Source organism: Euprymna scolopes, chromosome 16, assembly GCF_053919585.1.
Source record: "Euprymna scolopes isolate OS-2025 chromosome 16, ASM5391958v1, whole genome shotgun sequence".
Lineage (NCBI taxonomy): Eukaryota > Metazoa > Mollusca > Cephalopoda > Sepiida > Sepiolidae > Euprymna > Euprymna scolopes.
In genome coordinates, this window is record NC_136497.1 from 129,936,258 (window position 1) to 129,955,941 (window position 19,684).

Genomic DNA, 19,684 nt, shown 5'->3' on the forward strand with positions numbered 1-19,684 from the left:
CAGGCAGACGGAACAGAGTTCCACAGGCGTGCAGTTCTAAGAAAGAAGCTTTGTTCATGGAATCCGCGTTTTGATTTAGGCACAGATATAGAGTGGGGGAAATTTTTCACAGTGGATTCAGCTAGACGGGTGTTTTTCGTGAAAGATTGGCGAGGGGGGACCAGAGATTGGAGTTCAGACGAGCATCTGCCATGGAAATAACGATAAAACAAGGACAGGCTCGCAACGTCTCTTCTGTGGGAGAGAGGTTGCAGGGTAGAGAAAAGGGCATCCCCCACTAAGCCACGAAGTCTATTTTGTACTCTGTCAAGGCAGGATAGGCTGTTTTTAGCAGCTCCTGCCCAGATATGGCAACAGTATTCCATCCTTGGACGTACTTGGCTTTTATATAGATAGAGAATTGCATCCGTAGTGAGATATCTTCTGGAGCGGTAGAAGGATCCCACCATCTTTCCAGCGACCTTGGCAACAGACTTGATGTACGTGTTCCATTTCAGATCAGGAGTAAAGGTCAAACCCAGAAGCTTGTCAAAACACAGGGCCTCACCCAGACGAGAGCCATCCATCACAATTGATGCCAGATGGGCATCAGAGCGTTGATGATGTAAGGATAGGAGTTTGGTTTTGGATGCATTAAAGGTAACCAGCCACATCTTCCCCTACTGAACCACGCGCTCGAGATCAGAGGAGAGAGAATCAGAGAGAACTTTGTCATTTACAGCCTTTGATGTGTTGCCGTAGATGGTCATGTCATCAGCATAGATGTCAACGAATGATTTAAGTATGTGTTTAGGGAGGTCATTGATGTAGATCAGGAAGAGAGTTGGACCCAGGATTGACCCCTGAGGGACTCCAGCATTTATATTGCAGGCCTCCGATTTTCGTCCATCTACCACTACTCTTATGAGCCTATCGGAGAGAAATGATTTAATGATTGAGAAAACATTTCCAGTTATACCGTAGCTGGAAATCTTGTGAAGTAGACCCTTATGTTATATAGATAAGAGGAATGAGAATAAAAAAAACAAGTGAAGCATGCATGGTCCCCCGTGAGTGCACAGTGAACAAGGCATAAAAAAAATGACTAAGTTCAGCATTTGCCCCCCACCCCCACTCCCACCCTATTTAGCCACAAAAGTCCCTAGGGGACGTCAAATCCTGGTGAAAATGAACAAACCTGGCAGTTTTAGGTCGTAACATATGTAAATTTGAGTTCTGCACCATGCATAAAAAGAAATGACTAAGTCCATCATTTGCCCATCTACAACTCCCCCCCCCCCCGCCCCAAAAGTCCCCAAGGCCTTAACATATTTAAATTTGAGTTCAGCACCATGCAAAACTTCTAAATAGACATACACAGAAAATGTGGGACAAATATGGTAAAATAGTCTCAAAGTTCTAAAAGAGCCCCTGGGGCACACCCAAGAGTTATCGCGAAATATAGACAAACAAAATTATATAGAAATCAGTTAAAACTTTTCAGAAAGCTTTATAAAAATCCAAGGTATCAATTTTTTTTAAGAGGCACAAAAGTGTCAATTTTAGCCATTTGGACCCGAAAGATATCCCTAGGAGGGCAACCGGAGTTTTCCCAGAAAAATGTTTTTACTCTTTTACTCATACCATGTTTAAAGTTTGTGAAAAATTTCAACAAATTCCAAGCATAGTTATTGAGAAAAGTGCGGACAGACGAACAAACAAGGACAAGGGGGAATTTACAGGTCCACTCTCCTTTTGTTGGGAGACCAAAAAAAATTTTTTTTTAAATCTTAAAAATTAAATCCATGTTAAAATACATAAGTTAAAAAAAAAAGAAAAAGAAAATAACTGATTACGCAAATGCAAATGTTAAAAAAAATAAAAATAACTGATTATGCAAATGCAAATGTTAAAAAAAAAAAAAAATAACTGATTACGCAAATGCAAATGTAAAAAAAAAAGAATAACTGATTACGCAAATGCTAATGTTAAAAAAAAAAGAATAACTGATTATGCAAATGCTAATGTTAAAAAAAAAAGAATAACTGATTATGCAAATGCTAATGTTAAAAAAAAATAACTGATTATGCAAATGCTAATGTTAAAAAAAAATAACTGATTATGCAAATGCTAATGTTAAAAAAAAAAAGAATAACTGATTATGCAAATGCTAATGTTAAAAAAAAAAAGAATAACTGATTACGCAAATGCTAATGTTAAAAAAAAAAGAATAACTGATTATGCAAATGCTAATGTTAAAAAAAAAGAATAACTGATTATGCAAATGCTAATGTTAAAAAAAAAGGAATAACTGATTATGCAAATGCTAATGTTAAGAAAAAATAACTGATTATGCAAATGCAAATGTAAAAAAAAATAACTGATTACGCAAATGCTAATGTTAAAAAAAAAAAGAATAACTGATTACGCAAATGCTAATGTTAAAAAGAAATAACTGATTATGCAAATGCTAATGTTAAAAAAAAAAGAATAACTGATTACGCAAATGCTAATGTTAAAAAAAAAAGAATAACTGATTACGCAAATGCTAATGTTAAAAAAAAAAAGAATAACTGATTATGCAAATGCTAATGTTAAAAAGAAATAACTGATTATGCAAATGCTAATGTTAAAAAAAAATAACTGATTACGCAAATGCTAATGTTAAAAAAAAATAACTGATTACGCAAATGCTAATGTTAAAAAAAAAAAGAATAACTGATTACGCAAATGCTAATGTTAAAAAAAAAAAAAGAATAACTGATTACGCAAATGCAAATGTTAAAAAAAAAAGAATAACTGATTATGCAAATGCTAATGTTAAAAAGAAATAACTGATTATGCAAATGCTAATGTTAAAAAGAAATAACTGATTATGCAAATGCTAATGTTAAAAAGAAATAACTGATTATGCAAATGCTAATGTTAAAAAAAAAAAACTGATTACGCAAATGCTAATGTTAAAAAGAAATAACTGATTATGCAAATGCTAATGTTAAAAAGAATAACTGATTATGCAAATGCTAATGTTAAAAAGAAATAACTGATTACGCAAATGCTAATGTTAAAAAGAAATAACTGATTATGCAAATGCTAATGTTAAAAAAAAAAAAATAACTGATTACGCAAATGCTAATGTTAAAAAAAAAAGAATAACTGATTACGCAAATGCTAATGTTAAAAAAAAAAAGAATAACTGATTATGCAAATGCTAATGTTAAAAAAAAAAGAATAACTGATTATGCAAATGCTAATGTTAAAAAGAAATAACTGATTATGCAAATGCTAATGTTAAAAAAAATAACTGATTACGCAAATGCTAATGTTAAAAAAAAAAAGAATAACTGATTATGCAAATGCTAATGTTAAAAAAAAAAGAATAACTGATTATGCAAATGCTAATGTTAAAAAAAAAAAGAATAACTGATTATGCAAATGCTAATGTTAAAAAAAAAAAGAATAACTGATTATGCAAATGCTAATGTTAAAAAAAAAAAGAATAACTGATTATGCAAATGCTAATGTTAAAAAAAAAAAAGAATAACTGATTATGCAAATGCTAATGTTAAAAAAAAAAAAAATAACTGATTACGCAAATGCTAATGTTAAAAAAAAAAAGAATAACTGATTATGCAAATGCTAATGTTAAAAAAAAAAGAATAACTGATTACGCAAATGCTAATGTTAAAAAGAAATAACTGATTATGCAAATGCTAATGTTAAAAAAAAAAGAATAACTGATTACGCAAATGCTAATGTTAAAAAAAAATAACTGATTATGCAAATGCTAATGTTAAAAAAAAAAGAATAACTGATTATGCAAATGCTAATGTTAAAAAAAAAAGAATAACTGATTATGCAAATGCTAATGTTAAAAAAAAAAAGAATAACTGATTATGCAAATGCTAATGTTAAAAAAAAAAGAATAACTGATTATGCAAATGCAAATGTTAAAAAAAAAAAGAATAACTGATTATGCAAATGCTAATGTTAAAAAAAAAAGAATAACTGATTATGCAAATGCTAATGTTAAAAAAAAAGAATAACTGATTATGCAAATGCTAATGTTAAAAAAAAAAAGAATAACTGATTATGCAAATGCTAATGTTAAAAAAAAAAGAATAACTGATTATGCAAATGCTAATGTTAAAAAAAAAAGAATAACTGATTATGCAAATGCTAATGTTAAAAAAAAATAACTGATTATGCAAATGCTAATGTTAAAAAAAAAAGAATAACTGATTACGCAAATGCTAATGTTAAAAACAAATAACTGATTATGCAAATGCTAATGTAAAAAAAAAAAAGAATAACTGATTACGCAAATGCTAATGTTAAAAACAAATAACTGATTATGCTAATGTTAAAAACAAATAACTGATTATGCAAATGCTAATGTTAAAAAAAAAAAGAATAACTGATTACGCAAATGCTAATGTTAAAAAAAAATAACTGATTATGCAAATGCTAATGTTAAAAAAAAAAGAATAACTGATTATGCAAATGCTAATGTTAAAAAAAAATAACTGATTATGCAAATGCTAATGTTAAAAAAAAAAGAATAACTGATTACGCAAATGCTAATGTTAAAAAAAAATAACTGATTATGCAAATGCTAATGTTAAAAAAAAAAGAATAACTGATTATGCAAATGCTAATGTTAAAAAAAAAAGAATAACTGATTATGCAAATGCTAATGTTAAAAAAAAAAAGAATAACTGATTATGCAAATGCTAATGTTAAAAAAAAATAACTGATTATGCAAATGCTAATGTTAAAAAAAAAAGAATAACTGATTACGCAAATGCTAATGTTAAAAACAAATAACTGATTATGCAAATGCTAATGTTAAAAAAAAAAAGAATAACTGATTACGCAAATGCTAATGTTAAAAAAAAATAACTGATTATGCAAATGCTAATGTTAAAAAAAAAGAATAACTGATTATGCAAATGCTAATGTTAAAAAAAAAAGAATAACTGATTATGCAAATGCTAATGTTAAAAAAAAAAGAATAACTGATTATGCAAATGCTAATGTTAAAAAAAAAAGAATAACTGATTATGCAAATGCTAATGTAAAATAAAAAAAAAAATAACTGATTACGCAAATGCTAATGTTAAAAAAAAAAAGAATAACTGATTATGCAAATGCTAATGTTAAAAAAAAAAGAATAACTGATTACGCAAATGCTAATGTTAAAAAAAAAAGAATAACTGATTATGCAAATGCTAATGTTAAAAAAAAAAGAATAACTGATTATGCAAATGCTAATGTTAAAAAAAAAAGAATAACTGATTATGCAAATGCTAATGTTAAAAAAAAAAAGAATAACTGATTATGCAAATGCTAATGTTAAAAAAAAAAGAATAACTGATTATGCAAATGCTAATGTTAAAAAAAAATAACTGATTATGCAAATGCTAATGTTAAAAAAAAAAGAATAACTGATTACGCAAATGCTAATGTTAAAAAGAAATAACTGATTATGCAAATGCTAATGTTAAAAAAAAAAGAATAACTGATTACGCAAATGCTAATGTTAAAAAAAAATAACTGATTATGCAAATGCTAATGTTAAAAAAAAAAGAATAACTGATTATGCAAATGCTAATGTTAAAAAAAAAAGAATAACTGATTATGCAAATGCTAATGTTAAAAAAAAAAGAATAACTGATTATGCAAATGCTAATGTTAAAAAAAAAAAGAATAACTGATTATGCAAATGCAAATGTTAAAAAAAAAAAGAATAACTGATTATGCAAATGCTAATGTTAAAAAAAAAAGAATAACTGATTATGCAAATGCTAATGTTAAAAAAAAAGAATAACTGATTATGCAAATGCTAATGTTAAAAAAAAAAAGAATAACTGATTATGCAAATGCTAATGTTAAAAAAAAAAGAATAACTGATTATGCAAATGCTAATGTTAAAAAAAAAAGAATAACTGATTATGCAAATGCTAATGTTAAAAAAAAATAACTGATTATGCAAATGCTAATGTTAAAAAAAAAAGAATAACTGATTACGCAAATGCTAATGTTAAAAACAAATAACTGATTATGCAAATGCTAATGTTAAAAAAAAAAAGAATAACTGATTACGCAAATGCTAATGTTAAAAACAAATAACTGATTATGCTAATGTTAAAAACAAATAACTGATTATGCAAATGCTAATGTTAAAAAAAAAAAGAATAACTGATTACGCAAATGCTAATGTTAAAAAAAAATAACTGATTATGCAAATGCTAATGTTAAAAAAAAAAGAATAACTGATTATGCAAATGCTAATGTTAAAAAAAAATAACTGATTATGCAAATGCTAATGTTAAAAAAAAAAGAATAACTGATTACGCAAATGCTAATGTTAAAAAAAAATAACTGATTATGCAAATGCTAATGTTAAAAAAAAAAGAATAACTGATTATGCAAATGCTAATGTTAAAAAAAAAAGAATAACTGATTATGCAAATGCTAATGTTAAAAAAAAAAAGAATAACTGATTATGCAAATGCTAATGTTAAAAAAAAATAACTGATTATGCAAATGCTAATGTTAAAAAAAAAAGAATAACTGATTACGCAAATGCTAATGTTAAAAACAAATAACTGATTATGCAAATGCTAATGTTAAAAAAAAAAAGAATAACTGATTACGCAAATGCTAATGTTAAAAAAAAATAACTGATTATGCAAATGCTAATGTTAAAAAAAAAAGAATAACTGATTATGCAAATGCTAATGTTAAAAAAAAAAGAATAACTGATTATGCAAATGCTAATGTTAAAAAAAAAAGAATAACTGATTATGCAAATGCTAATGTTAAAAAAAAAAGAATAACTGATTATGCAAATGCTAATGTAAAATAAAAAAAAAAATAACTGATTACGCAAATGCTAATGTTAAAAAAAAAAAGAATAACTGATTATGCAAATGCTAATGTTAAAAAAAAAAGAATAACTGATTACGCAAATGCTAATGTTAAAAAAAAAAGAATAACTGATTATGCAAATGCTAATGTTAAAAAAAAAAGAATAACTGATTATGCAAATGCTAATGTTAAAAAAAAAAGAATAACTGATTATGCAAATGCTAATGTTAAAAAAAAAAAGAATAACTGATTATGCAAATGCTAATGTTAAAAAAAAAAGAATAACTGATTATGCAAATGCTAATGTTAAAAAAAAATAACTGATTATGCAAATGCTAATGTTAAAAAAAAAAGAATAACTGATTACGCAAATGCTAATGTTAAAAAGAAATAACTGATTATGCAAATGCTAATGTTAAAAAAAAAAGAATAACTGATTACGCAAATGCTAATGTTAAAAAAAAATAACTGATTATGCAAATGCTAATGTTAAAAAAAAAAGAATAACTGATTATGCAAATGCTAATGTTAAAAAAAAAAGAATAACTGATTATGCAAATGCTAATGTTAAAAAAAAAAGAATAACTGATTATGCAAATGCTAATGTTAAAAAAAAAAGAATAACTGATTATGCAAATGCTAATGTTAAAAAAAAAAGAATAACTGATTATGCAAATGCTAATGTTAAAAAAAAAAAAAATAACTGATTATGCAAATGCTAATGTTAAAAAAAAAAGAATAACTGATTATGCAAATGCTAATGTTAAAAAAAAAAAAATAACTGATTATGCAAATGCTAATGTTAAAAAAAAAAAAATAACTGATTATGCAAATGCTAATGTTAAAAAAAAAAGAATAACTGATTATGCAAATGCTAATGTTAAAAAAAAAAAATAACTGATTATGCAAATGCTAATGTTAAAAAAAAATAACTGATTATGCAAATGCTAATGTTAAAAAAAAAAGAATAACTGATTACGCAAATGCTAATGTTAAAAAGAAATAACTGATTATGCAAATGCTAATGTTAAAAAAAAAAGAATAACTGATTACGCAAATGCTAATGTTAAAAAAAAATAACTGATTATGCAAATGCTAATGTTAAAAAAAAAAGAATAACTGATTATGCAAATGCTAATGTTAAAAAAAAAAGAATAACTGATTATGCAAATGCTAATGTTAAAAAAAAAAAGAATAACTGATTATGCAATGCTAATGTTAAAAAAAAAAGAATAACTGATTATGCAAATGCTAATGTTAAAAAAAAAAGAATAACTGATTATGCAAATGCTAATGTTAAAAAAAAATAACTGATTATGCAAATGCTAATGTTAAAAAAAAAAGAATAACTGATTACGCAAATGCTAATGTTAAAAACAAATAACTGATTATGCAAATGCTAATGTTAAAAAAAAATAACTGATTATGCAAATGCTAATGTTAAAAAAAAAAGAATAACTGATTACGCAAATGCTAATGTTAAAAACAAATAACTGATTATGCAAATGCTAATGTTAAAAAAAAATAACTGATTATGCAAATGCTAATGTTAAAAAAAAAAGAATAACTGATTATGCAAATGCTAATGTTAAAAAAAAAAAGAATAACTGATTATGCAAATGCTAATGTTAAAAAAAAAAGAATAACTGATTATGCAAATGCTAATGTAAAATAAAAAAAAAATAACTGATTACGCAAATGCTAATGTTAAAAAAAAAAAGAATAACTGATTATGCAAATGCTAATGTTAAAAAAAAAAGAATAACTGATTACGCAAATGCTAATGTTAAAAAAAAAAGAATAACTGATTATGCAAATGCTAATGTTAAAAAAAAAAGAATAACTGATTATGCAAATGCTAATGTTAAAAAAAAAAGAATAACTGATTATGCAAATGCTAATGTTAAAAAAAAAAAGAATAACTGATTATGCAAATGCTAATGTTAAAAAAAAAAGAATAACTGATTATGCAAATGCTAATGTTAAAAAAAAATAACTGATTATGCAAATGCTAATGTTAAAAAAAAAAGAATAACTGATTACGCAAATGCTAATGTTAAAAAGAAATAACTGATTATGCAAATGCTAATGTTAAAAAAAAAAGAATAACTGATTATGCAAATGCTAATGTTAAAAAGAAATAACTGATTACGCAAATGCTAATGTTAAAAAAAAATAACTGATTATGCAAATGCTAATGTTAAAAAAAAAAGAATAACTGATTATGCAAATGCTAATGTTAAAAAAAAAAGAATAACTGATTATGCAAATGCTAATGTTAAAAAAAAAAGAATAACTGATTATGCAAATGCTAATGTTAAAAAAAAAAGAATAACTGATTATGCAAATGCTAATGTTAAAAAAAAAAGAATAACTGATTATGCAAATGCTAATGTTAAAAAAAAAAGAATAACTGATTATGCAAATGCTAATGTTAAAAAAAAAAAAATAACTGATTATGCAAATGCTAATGTTAAAAAAAAAAAAATAACTGATTATGCAAATGCTAATGTTAAAAAAAAAAGAATAACTGATTATGCAAATGCTAATGTTAAAAAAAAAAGAATAACTGATTATGCAAATGCTAATGTTAAAAAAAAATAACTGATTATGCAAATGCTAATGTTAAAAAAAAAAGAATAACTGATTACGCAAATGCTAATGTTAAAGAGAAATAACTGATTATGCAAATGCTAATGTTAAAAAAAAAAGAATAACTGATTACGCAAATGCTAATGTTAAAAAAAAATAACTGATTATGCAAATGCTAATGTTAAAAAAAAAAGAATAACTGATTATGCAAATGCTAATGTTAAAAAAAAAAGAATAACTGATTATGCAAATGCTAATGTTAAAAAAAAAAAGAATAACTGATTATGCAAATGCTAATGTTAAAAAAAAAAGAATAACTGATTATGCAAATGCTAATGTTAAAAAAAAAAGAATAACTGATTATGCAAATGCTAATGTTAAAAAAAAATAACTGATTATGCAAATGCTAATGTTAAAAAAAAAAGAATAACTGATTACGCAAATGCTAATGTTAAAAACAAATAACTGATTATGCAAATGCTAATGTTAAAAAAAAATAACTGATTATGCAAATGCTAATGTTAAAAAAAAAAGAATAACTGATTACGCAAATGCTAATGTTAAAAACAAATAACTGATTATGCAAATGCTAATGTTAAAAAAAAATAACTGATTATGCAAATGCTAATGTTAAAAAAAAAAGAATAACTGATTATGCAAATGCTAATGTTAAAAAAGAATAACTGATTACGCAAATGCTAATGTTAAAAAAAAAAAAATAACTGATTATGCAAATGCTAATGTTAAAAAAAAATAACTGATTATGCAAATGCTAATGTTAAAAAAAAAAAAAGAATAACTGATTACGCAAATGCTAATGTTAAAAAAAAATAACTGATTATGCAAATGCTAATGTTAAAAAAAAAAAATAACTGATTATGCAAATGCTAATGTTAAAAAAAAAAAATAACTGATTATGCAAATGCTAATGTTAAAAAAAAATAACTGATTACGCAAATGCTAATGTTAAAAAAAAAAGAATAACTGATTATGCAAATGCAAATGTAAAAAAAAAATAACTGATTACGCAAATGCTAATGTTAAAAACAAATAACTGATTATGCAAATGCTAATGTTAAAAAAAAAAAGAATAACTGATTACGCAAATGCTAATGTTAAAAAAAAAAGAATAACTGATTATGCAAATGCTAATGTTAAAAAAAAAAAGAATAACTGATTATGCAAATGCTAATGTTAAAAAAAAAAAAATAACTGATTATGCAAATGCTAATGTTAAAAAAAAATAACTGATTATGCAAATGCTAATGTTAAAAAAAAAAAGAATAACTGATTACGCAAATGCTAATGTTAAAAAAAAATAACTGATTATGCAAATGCTAATGTTAAAAAAAAAAAGAATAACTGATTACGCAAATGCTAATGTTAAAAAAAAATAACTGATTATGCAAATGCTAATGTTAAAAAAAAAAGAATAACTGATTACGCAAATGCTAATGTTAAAAAAAAATAACTGATTATGCAAATGCTAATGTTAAAAAAAAATAACTGATTATGCAAATGCTAATGTTAAAAAAAAATAACTGATTATGCAAATGCTAATGTTAAAAAAAAAAAGAATAACTGATTATGCAAATGCTAATGTTAAAAAAAAATAACTGATTATGCAAATGCTAATGTTAAAAAAAAAAAGAATAACTGATTATGCAAATGCTAATGTTAAAAAAAAAAAGAATAACCGATTACGCAAATGCTAATGTTAAAAAAAAATAACTGATTATGCAAATGCTAATGTTAAAAAAAAAAAGAATAACTGATTACGCAAATGCTAATGTTAAAAAAAAATAACTGATTATGCAAATGCTAATGTTAAAAAAAAATAACTGATTATGCAAATGCTAATGTTAAAAAAAAAAGAATAACTGATTATGCAAATGCTAATGTTAAAAAAAAAAAGAATAACTGATTATGCAAATGCTAATGTTAAAAAAAAAAAAATAACTGATTACGCAAATGCTAATGTTAAAAAGAAATAACTGATTATGCAAATGCTAATGTTAAAAAAAAAAAGAATAACTGATTACGCAAATGCTAATGTTAAAAAAAAAAGAATAACTGATTATGCAAATGCTAATGTTAAAAAAAAAAAATAACTGATTATGCAAATGCTAATGTTAAAAAAAAAAAAGAATAACTGATTACGCAAATGCTAATGTTAAAAAAAAATAAGTGATTATGCAAATGCTAATGTTAAAAAAAAAAAAATAACTGATTATGCAAATGCAAATGTAAAAAAAAAAAAAAGAATAACTGATTATGCAAATGCAAATGTTAAAAAAAAAAGAATAACTGATTATGCAAATGCTAATGTTAAAAAAAAAAAAAGAATAACTGATTATGCAAATGCAAATGTAAAAAAAAAAAAGAATAACTGATTATGCAAATGCAAATGTAAAAAAAAAAAAGAATAACTGATTATGCAAATGCTAATGTAAAAAAAAAAAAGAATAACTGATTATGCAAATGCAAATGTAAAAAAAAAAAAGAATAACTGATTATGCAAATGCAAATGTAAAAAAAAAAAGAATAACTGATTATGCAAATGCTAATGTTAAAAAAAAAAAAAGAATAACTGATTATGCAAATGCAAATGTAAAAAAAAAAAAAGAATAACTGATTACGCAAATGCAAATGTTGAAAAAAAAAAGAATAACTGATTACGCAAATGCAAATTTTAAAAACAAAAAAATAACTGATTATGCAAATGCAAATTTTAAAAACAAAAAAATAACTGATTACGCAAATGCAAATGTTAAAAAAAAAAAATAACTGATTCTGCAAATGCAAATGTTAAAAAAATAAATAAATAACTGATTATGCAAATGCAAATGTTAAAAAAAAAAATAACTGATTACGCAAATGCAAATGTAAAAAAAAAAAGAATAACTGATTATGCAAATGCAAATGTTAAAAAAAAAAAAAACTGATTATGCAAATGCAAATGTTAAAAAAAAAAAATAACTGATTATGCAAATGTTAAAAAAATAAATAAATAACTGATTATGCAAATGCAAATGTTAAAAAAAAAAATAACTGATTACGCAAATGCAAATGTTAAAAAAATAAATAAATAACTGATTATGCAAATGCAAATGTTAAAAAAAAAAAAATAACTGATTATGCAAATGTTAAAAAAAAAAAAAAAAGGAAAAAAGATATTTACCAGGTATTTGCATGCTTGTGTTATGATAAAGACGCTTTTGGTAAGTGTGTTTATTTTCATGTTGATAGTAGATGTCCATCGACAATGGAGTATCACAGTGGTTAATTATTGCTCCAAAACAGACCCAATCACCTTGTTTTATGTTCAATTGGAGATTCTGTAAGAAAAAAGGAAAGAAAAAATCAAACGTGACATTCCACATTTTGAAAATAAAATTCATTTCAATCACAAAAGATGAAAACAACAAAATTAGCCTGTAGAATAGTTCTAACATTTTAAATGTTTACACAGTGGCGTATCAAGAGGAGGGGGTGCACATACCAGGGGCGGCATTTTGAGGGAGTGAAAATAGAAAAAAATTAAAATAAGCTAACAAAAAATATGTTCTTGCGTTTTATGTGTGTAATACTGTTTTTTGTTTTTTTTAATGGATTTTAGATCTTTGATTGTAATTCTATGAAAATAAATATTTTGAGGATTTTCTGGAATTTTGAAGGTTAACAGATTCAATGGTCAGTGTGATCTATTCATTAACTACTTATCATTCAAACTCCTTGGTTTAACATTCGCAGACAACATGAATTGGAACAAATAAATTGAAGACATTGCCAAGGCAGCTGCAAAGAAGGTAGGCTCTCTCTACCAGTCTAAAAAAGAACCCACACCTGTCAGTATCCTATATCTCTACAAAGCCAACATTCGCCCATGCATCGAATATTCTTTTACATCTGGGCTGTTACATCTACCACTAGTTTTTCCTTTTTAGACAGGATCCAAAAAGAAGAGTTTCCAATCTAATAGGTCCCACACTATCAACCAAGCTCCAACCCCTGTCCCATCACCACAATGTTGCATCCCTGTACCTGTTTTACAAGTACTTTTATGGAATGTGCTCTGACAAATTTTTAGCACTAATTTAGAACTGGGAAACCGTTTGTTAGGAGTCTCAAGCCCAACCCTTTATTATTATTACGGGGGTACCGTGTTCGGACTCCAGCTAGGCTCTGGGACATAGTTGCTGATTCTCTGTTTTGAATGTTACTTTTCACTGCCTTCGTTCAGGATTGAACTCAGCACCTTTGGGTAACTGTAAACTTTGATACAACGTCTAGGACCACTCGGCCATATGTCACTAGTTTACAGTTACCCAAAGGTGCTGAGTTCAATCCTGAACGAAGGCAGTGAAAAGTAACATCCAAAACAGCATTGTCAGCAACAGATCAAAGGTAAGCGGCTGTTGTGATAATGTGAAGTTTGTTAAAACTACAACAAGTACTTCACTGTAAAATAATTACAGAAATGTATCTGTAATTTAGTCGGCCCTACATCTAAAAATCTCCATCAGTTCACAGTTCATGTCTTGTCTCGAACGATTTCCATAAAAACAAAAACTTTCACAAAATTGATTTATTTCCCAACAGGATAATCACCACTTATCAAGGCCCGAAGGCCACTCGAGGATGAGTTAATGAATATGTGCCGAGGAAGCACACTAGCATATGAGTCGGGCCTACCTGCAGTGAAAAGCGAACCCGGGACCTTTCAATTACAAATCAAGTTTACTAATGAACTACACCCATCTTACCCCAAAGTGACAATTTAGTTTCACCCAACGGCTACGAAAAGAACGATCTGATAAGTGATATGTGGGTTTTACAATGCATGGTTTTTATAACGTGTCTCGCATTATTGCATTTTCATATTGTGGCATGTCGATTCGGCAAGATTGTTCGGTCCTGCTTGGGAACGTGTGTGTGGAGTCAACGGGATTTGTTCGTGGTGTGACGTGTCGATTCAGCGGTGGTGTTCGAAATTGCGTGGACGAATTTGTTAAGGACCGTGCCATGATTTATGAAAACATATATATATATATATATATATATATATATATATATATATATATGTTTTTTTTATTACATTTTCACCCCATACAAGGCACATTGCCACTTTGGTGTAGGGGGCTACTAACAGGGGCAACAACTATTGGGGTACTATGTAGGGATTTGCGCAGCAAGATGTTGGTTCACGTTGCACTTGAACTTCTGCACGTCAGTACAGTTAGGGAAGCAGGGACCTGGAATGGAATTCCAAAGTCTAGCGGTTCTGGGGAAGAAACTACCAGAGTAGAAAGATCTTTTACATCTAGAGTTCTCTACAGTGTGGGGGTGGGATTTTGCAGCTTGTCGAGTGTCGAGGGTGTTCATGTCGTGGAGGCACAAGTGCTTGTAGTTCATCAGCGCATTCACCATTATAATAAATGTAGAACAGGCAGAGGGATGCAACGTTTCGTTGATGGGACAGAGGCTGAAGCTTAGATGCCAGTTCAGGGCTTATCAGATTAGCGACTCTCTTTTGAACCTTGTCAAGGAGCGAGAGACTAGTAGCCGATGCACCAGCCCAAATATGACAGCAATACTCCATACATGGGTGAATGGTTGCCTTATAGAGGTACAGGATACTTTCAGGTGTTAGTAGTTTTCTAGCACGGTAGAGAGAGCCCACCTTCCTGGCAATGCCCTCGATGTAATTGTTCCAACTCATGTTTCCTGTGAACGTTAGGCCAAGGAGCTTGAAAGACGTACTCTCAGATAAAGAGTCATTGGTCATTGCTATAGGTGGTAGAAAAGGTTTCTTGTAATTATTGAATGACACTAGTTTAGTCTTGGTGGCATTGAACGTGACCATCCATTTTTGTCCCCATTCTACTACAGATTGGAGGTCATCCTCTAGTGTTTCTGCCATTTCTTTAGATATGTGTTCATTTGTTTTCCTGTCGTGTCTGTTATAGAGTGTGGTGTCATCAGCATATATACCCATCTCAGAAGAAATTTTGTCGGGGAGGTCATTTATGAATATCAGGAACAGTAAAGGTCCAAGGATAGACACCTGGGGCACTCCCGCATTTATATCATATTGTTTAGATGTACGACCGTCGAGGACAACCTGGATTTCTCTTATCTAAGAAGGATTTAATTATGTTAAGTATTCTACCAGTGATACCGTATGATCTAATCTTCCTGAGGAAACCCTCATGCCATACCCTGTCAAAAGCCTTAGCTATATCTAGAGCTACCGCTCTGCCCTCCCCCGCTTTGTCCAGTGAATGGTATATACGTTCAGAGATTACAGTTAGGATGTCTGCTGTGGAACGGGCTTGTCTAAATCCATATTGTTTGTCAGTCAGAAGCTTAGCATCTGTAAGGTGACGGACTAGAGCATGGTTAATTAAGGTCTCAAATATTTTGGCAAAAAGTGAGAGGAGGCTAATGGGGCGATAATTTGATGGGTCAGTTCTTTCGCCAGAATTCTTGAATACTGGTACCACAGAAGCAGTTTTCCAACAGCCCGGAAAGCAAGATTCATCAAGGCATTTGTTGTAGAGTTTAGAGAGAACTGGAGCTACTTCAGCTGAGCACTTTTTTAATAGCACAGCTGGGATGAGATCGGGTCCACATGCTTTTGAAGTGTCAAGGTTTTTTATGATAGCATGTACTTGAGCAGGGGTGATTTGTAGATCATCTAGCGTGGCGTCTGTCCGCATAGGAAATTCAGGTAGGGGGTGGTTGGAAGTTTGAGGCAAATTGACTGGCAAACATGTTAGCCTTTTCGGTTGCTGAGCAAACAAGCTCATGATTGTTCGTTAGTGAGGGAATTGTTGATTGCCCATTATTTACTACACTGTTATAGATTTTCCAGAAGTCACGATTTCCTAGGTTTTGTGCTTCGATGCCTTTTTTAGTGGTTTCCATAAATTCTCTCTTAGCTGTCGCTATTTCTTTCTTAACGTTACTTCTAGTTTCTATGTACTTCTGTCTGTTTGAACTGGACTTATGTCGGTTAAATCTGCGGTATGCATGCTGCCTTTGAGCAATGGTAGTTGTGCAAGTCGACGTAAACCATTGGGGAGAGTGGGGCTTGCTATAAAAGTTCCGCATGGGAACATGCGCTTCAATTGCAGTTTTGAACCATTCAGTGGTCTCGTTTGCACACTGTTCAGCAGGAAGAGAAAAAATATTTCCCCATGGAGCATCTCTGATAAGATCTCTGATGGCTTTCCAGTCAGCCTTTTTATAATATCTCGTTGTTTTGAGCACTGGCTCTTCAGTTTTGGCTCTAGAGTTTAGGGCGATTTCAACCATTATCACTGCATATATATATATATATATATATATATATGAACAAATGATTAATAAAACATGTTAAAAAACATCTTGAAAAAGAGTTAAAAACATATTTAATTTTAAAAAGGAAGCACAAGATAAGTGGATAGTCCTTAATCCGCGGAGTTTCAAAGAAATACTCTCCTTCTCATTAGAGGGCAGGAATTAGCAAAATGCGGGATCGAATTTTACAAGTAAAAGTATTTAATGAAACCACAAGTAAGTCACAGATCTTACTTGGTTAAAAAAAGGGTGATTGTTATATAATTAAAGGGAAAGTTTAAAGTTTTTATAGAATATTTAAAAGTCGAGCACGCATCATCCGTATTTTTTATTTTACGCCTGTTTTGTTTTTTTCAACTTGTCGGCGAGGAAGTTTGAAAGTGAGGGAATAACGAGATATACAGAGAGAAGAGAGAGTAGGGAAGTACAGAGAGAGAGACAGAGAAGGAGTAGACATGAACAAAAATGGTCGGTCAGCCCCAACTATAAATAACTATGACGACAATTCACCTTGGCTGACATCGCAGTAAACACACCTGGGTAGAGGAGCAGGAAACAGATCTTTTGGAGCCCTCTTCCTCTTTTGGGGTCCAACCAGCGACGGAGCTAGACACATGCTGCGTGGTGCTCATGAAACGAAGGAAACTAGAGAATTTTCTGTGGATGATACTTATGCGATAGCAACACGAAAGAAGAATTACGTCCGAAATGAGAAACGAACAAAACAAGACAATATACCAAACGCGCATAGCGGCGAACAGTAAGCTACCGTTTTGCTATCTTCTCCTTCATCCGTCCACGCTCAACATTGAACTTGATATAATGGACATTTCCTTTGCTTTATAAAACATGGATGATGTTTTCTACTCGACTCCATTAATTACATAAGAGAACAGAATTCCCTTCCCAAAAGGTCCTTCATTTGTTTTTGCTATTTTATTCTCTATGTTTTTATTTTATTTTATTTTCTTATCCCTATCCTTTAGCTAATGTTAGTCCTTAAATAAAATTTATAAAATTTCATTTTGCATTTGTCTTGTTATTTCATGAGTCCTGCTGTCCTGTATATATTTTACCGGTGTCTTGAGATAAGATATTCCATCCCTTCCCATTCATCTCTTTTCGTCATTTTTTTGTCTTATTTTTTTTTCTATTGTTGTGCCCATTGGTCTCTTGCCGTTCCCAGCATATTCCAATACGTAACAATATATATATATACATTTTTTTCTGGCGCTCTCTCTCCCTCGTGTAGCAACCGAATGTAAGGTGGCAGTGTAGTAATCGTTAATGGTGAAAATTAGGTAAAATTTGAATATTCTTGGGGACAACTCAACAAGAACTTGTTTACATTGGATTCGAAGGCTACCATGTTGTATTTAACCAGGAAGCAGGCCAATGGAACAGTGTTCCACAGGCTGGGAGCTCTGGGAAATAAACTTTATTCATGGAATCTGCGTTTAGATTTAGGCACCGTTAGAAAGTGAGGGAAATCATCCAAGTTGCAAGAACTAGATGTCTTTGAAGTGTTGTTGTGATAGTACCTCTGTTCCTGTTTAATAGACAAAGAATGAGTGCCAAAGCCAGACAATAGGTAAAGCTTATTGTTACATTATGGCATGATTCTATTGTGATACCACCATGTGTGCTCTAAATATGTCTGGTCTTTTGTCTGCCACACCTTGATTAACAATCCTATTTTAGCTTTCTTTTGTGTGCCTTGGTGAACAACTTCTTATACCTTTGTTCTGCTGATAAACCTATTTCTCCTTCTTCCACCACTGAAATAGATCATCACCTCTTGCGAGTAGTTGTAAGGCAATCTAATGGTCAAGTTTTTTTTGTGCACTTAATCATAAGGCATTAACTCCTTTGGAGTTTGGATTGTGATTCTTGTATTTTTGTTGTAGTTGCAGTTTCCAGGTGTAACTTGGCTTCTACCTGCTATAAGTTTTGATTTGTTACTGTAGGCTTATTTGAAGCTAATTCACGAAACGGATTTGGAAGAGATACAGTTTTACTTTGATCTTCTTGACCCCCCACAAAGCTTGAAGAAATGACATTCCATGTGAAACAAGGAAATCTACTTGTATCTCAAAACCTCCTATACACTATGGCTGAGACTAAATCAGGCGTATAGATGTCTTTGGCTGAGAGGAAGGGTGATGTGTACATGCGTTTGTGTATATTATTAATTCTGTTCTAGTTTGTCTAAGGTCTGCTGTGTCAGCGCATACCTACAGTGCTATCATTTTCTTTCTAGGAGGGAAGAATGTTATATTGGTTTTGTAGGTTAACTTTGTTGTTACTGTGACATTTTCATACTTCGCTAGCGAGCGTTTTCATATTTGTTTATGTTTTGGAGACTGGCTGGAAACAAGCTCAGCATCGGTGCAGACATATGGGTGTCTCGCTTTCATTACTTACTTTACCTCACTATTTATTTATTGTTGTATATGTACATTGTTCATGTGTCACTGTCTTTACAATATGTCTCAGGAGCGTTATGTTCTTTTGTATTGCAGGCTGTACCTTGGGTTTAAGTAGAGTAAAGCTTGATCTGCACAACCAAGTTTCCTTACCCTACAACATGTATTCTGCTGATTCTGCTTCATTATCATCAGTAGAAGACGTAGAATCCAATTCTTAGTGTTTTTCCATGTCACTCCTTTGAATCTTGAATCTAGTAAAGTAGACACACACAAGTTTTTATCATTTTAGATAGGATGAAAATCTTGTTTCCATTGATAACCTGACTTGTTCAGCAATGGCAAGAAGGATTCCACTAAAATCAGAAATACTAGAATTAGATTGGATAGCTTTTGATAAAAATAATCTCACAGCTAAATTTGTAGGTATCATTGATATGGTCGATGTTCTGTGACTTGCTTCTTTGGTG

At 29.3% G+C, this 19,684-nt stretch overlaps 1 protein-coding gene across 2 annotated transcripts in view; it reads right to left on the bottom strand.

Moving 5' to 3' along the window:
• Nucleotides 1–19,684, bottom strand: part of LOC145296078 (uncharacterized) — an 86,879-nt gene that overhangs the window by 24,094 nt on the left and 43,101 nt on the right. For both annotated transcript variants that reach the window (XM_080142214.1, XM_080142215.1), the window contains exon 3: nucleotides 12,626–12,782. In XM_080142214.1, coding sequence (XP_079998340.1) covers nucleotides 12,626–12,782 — 157 coding nt within the window. The remainder of the gene's footprint in view (nucleotides 1–12,625; nucleotides 12,783–19,684) is intronic.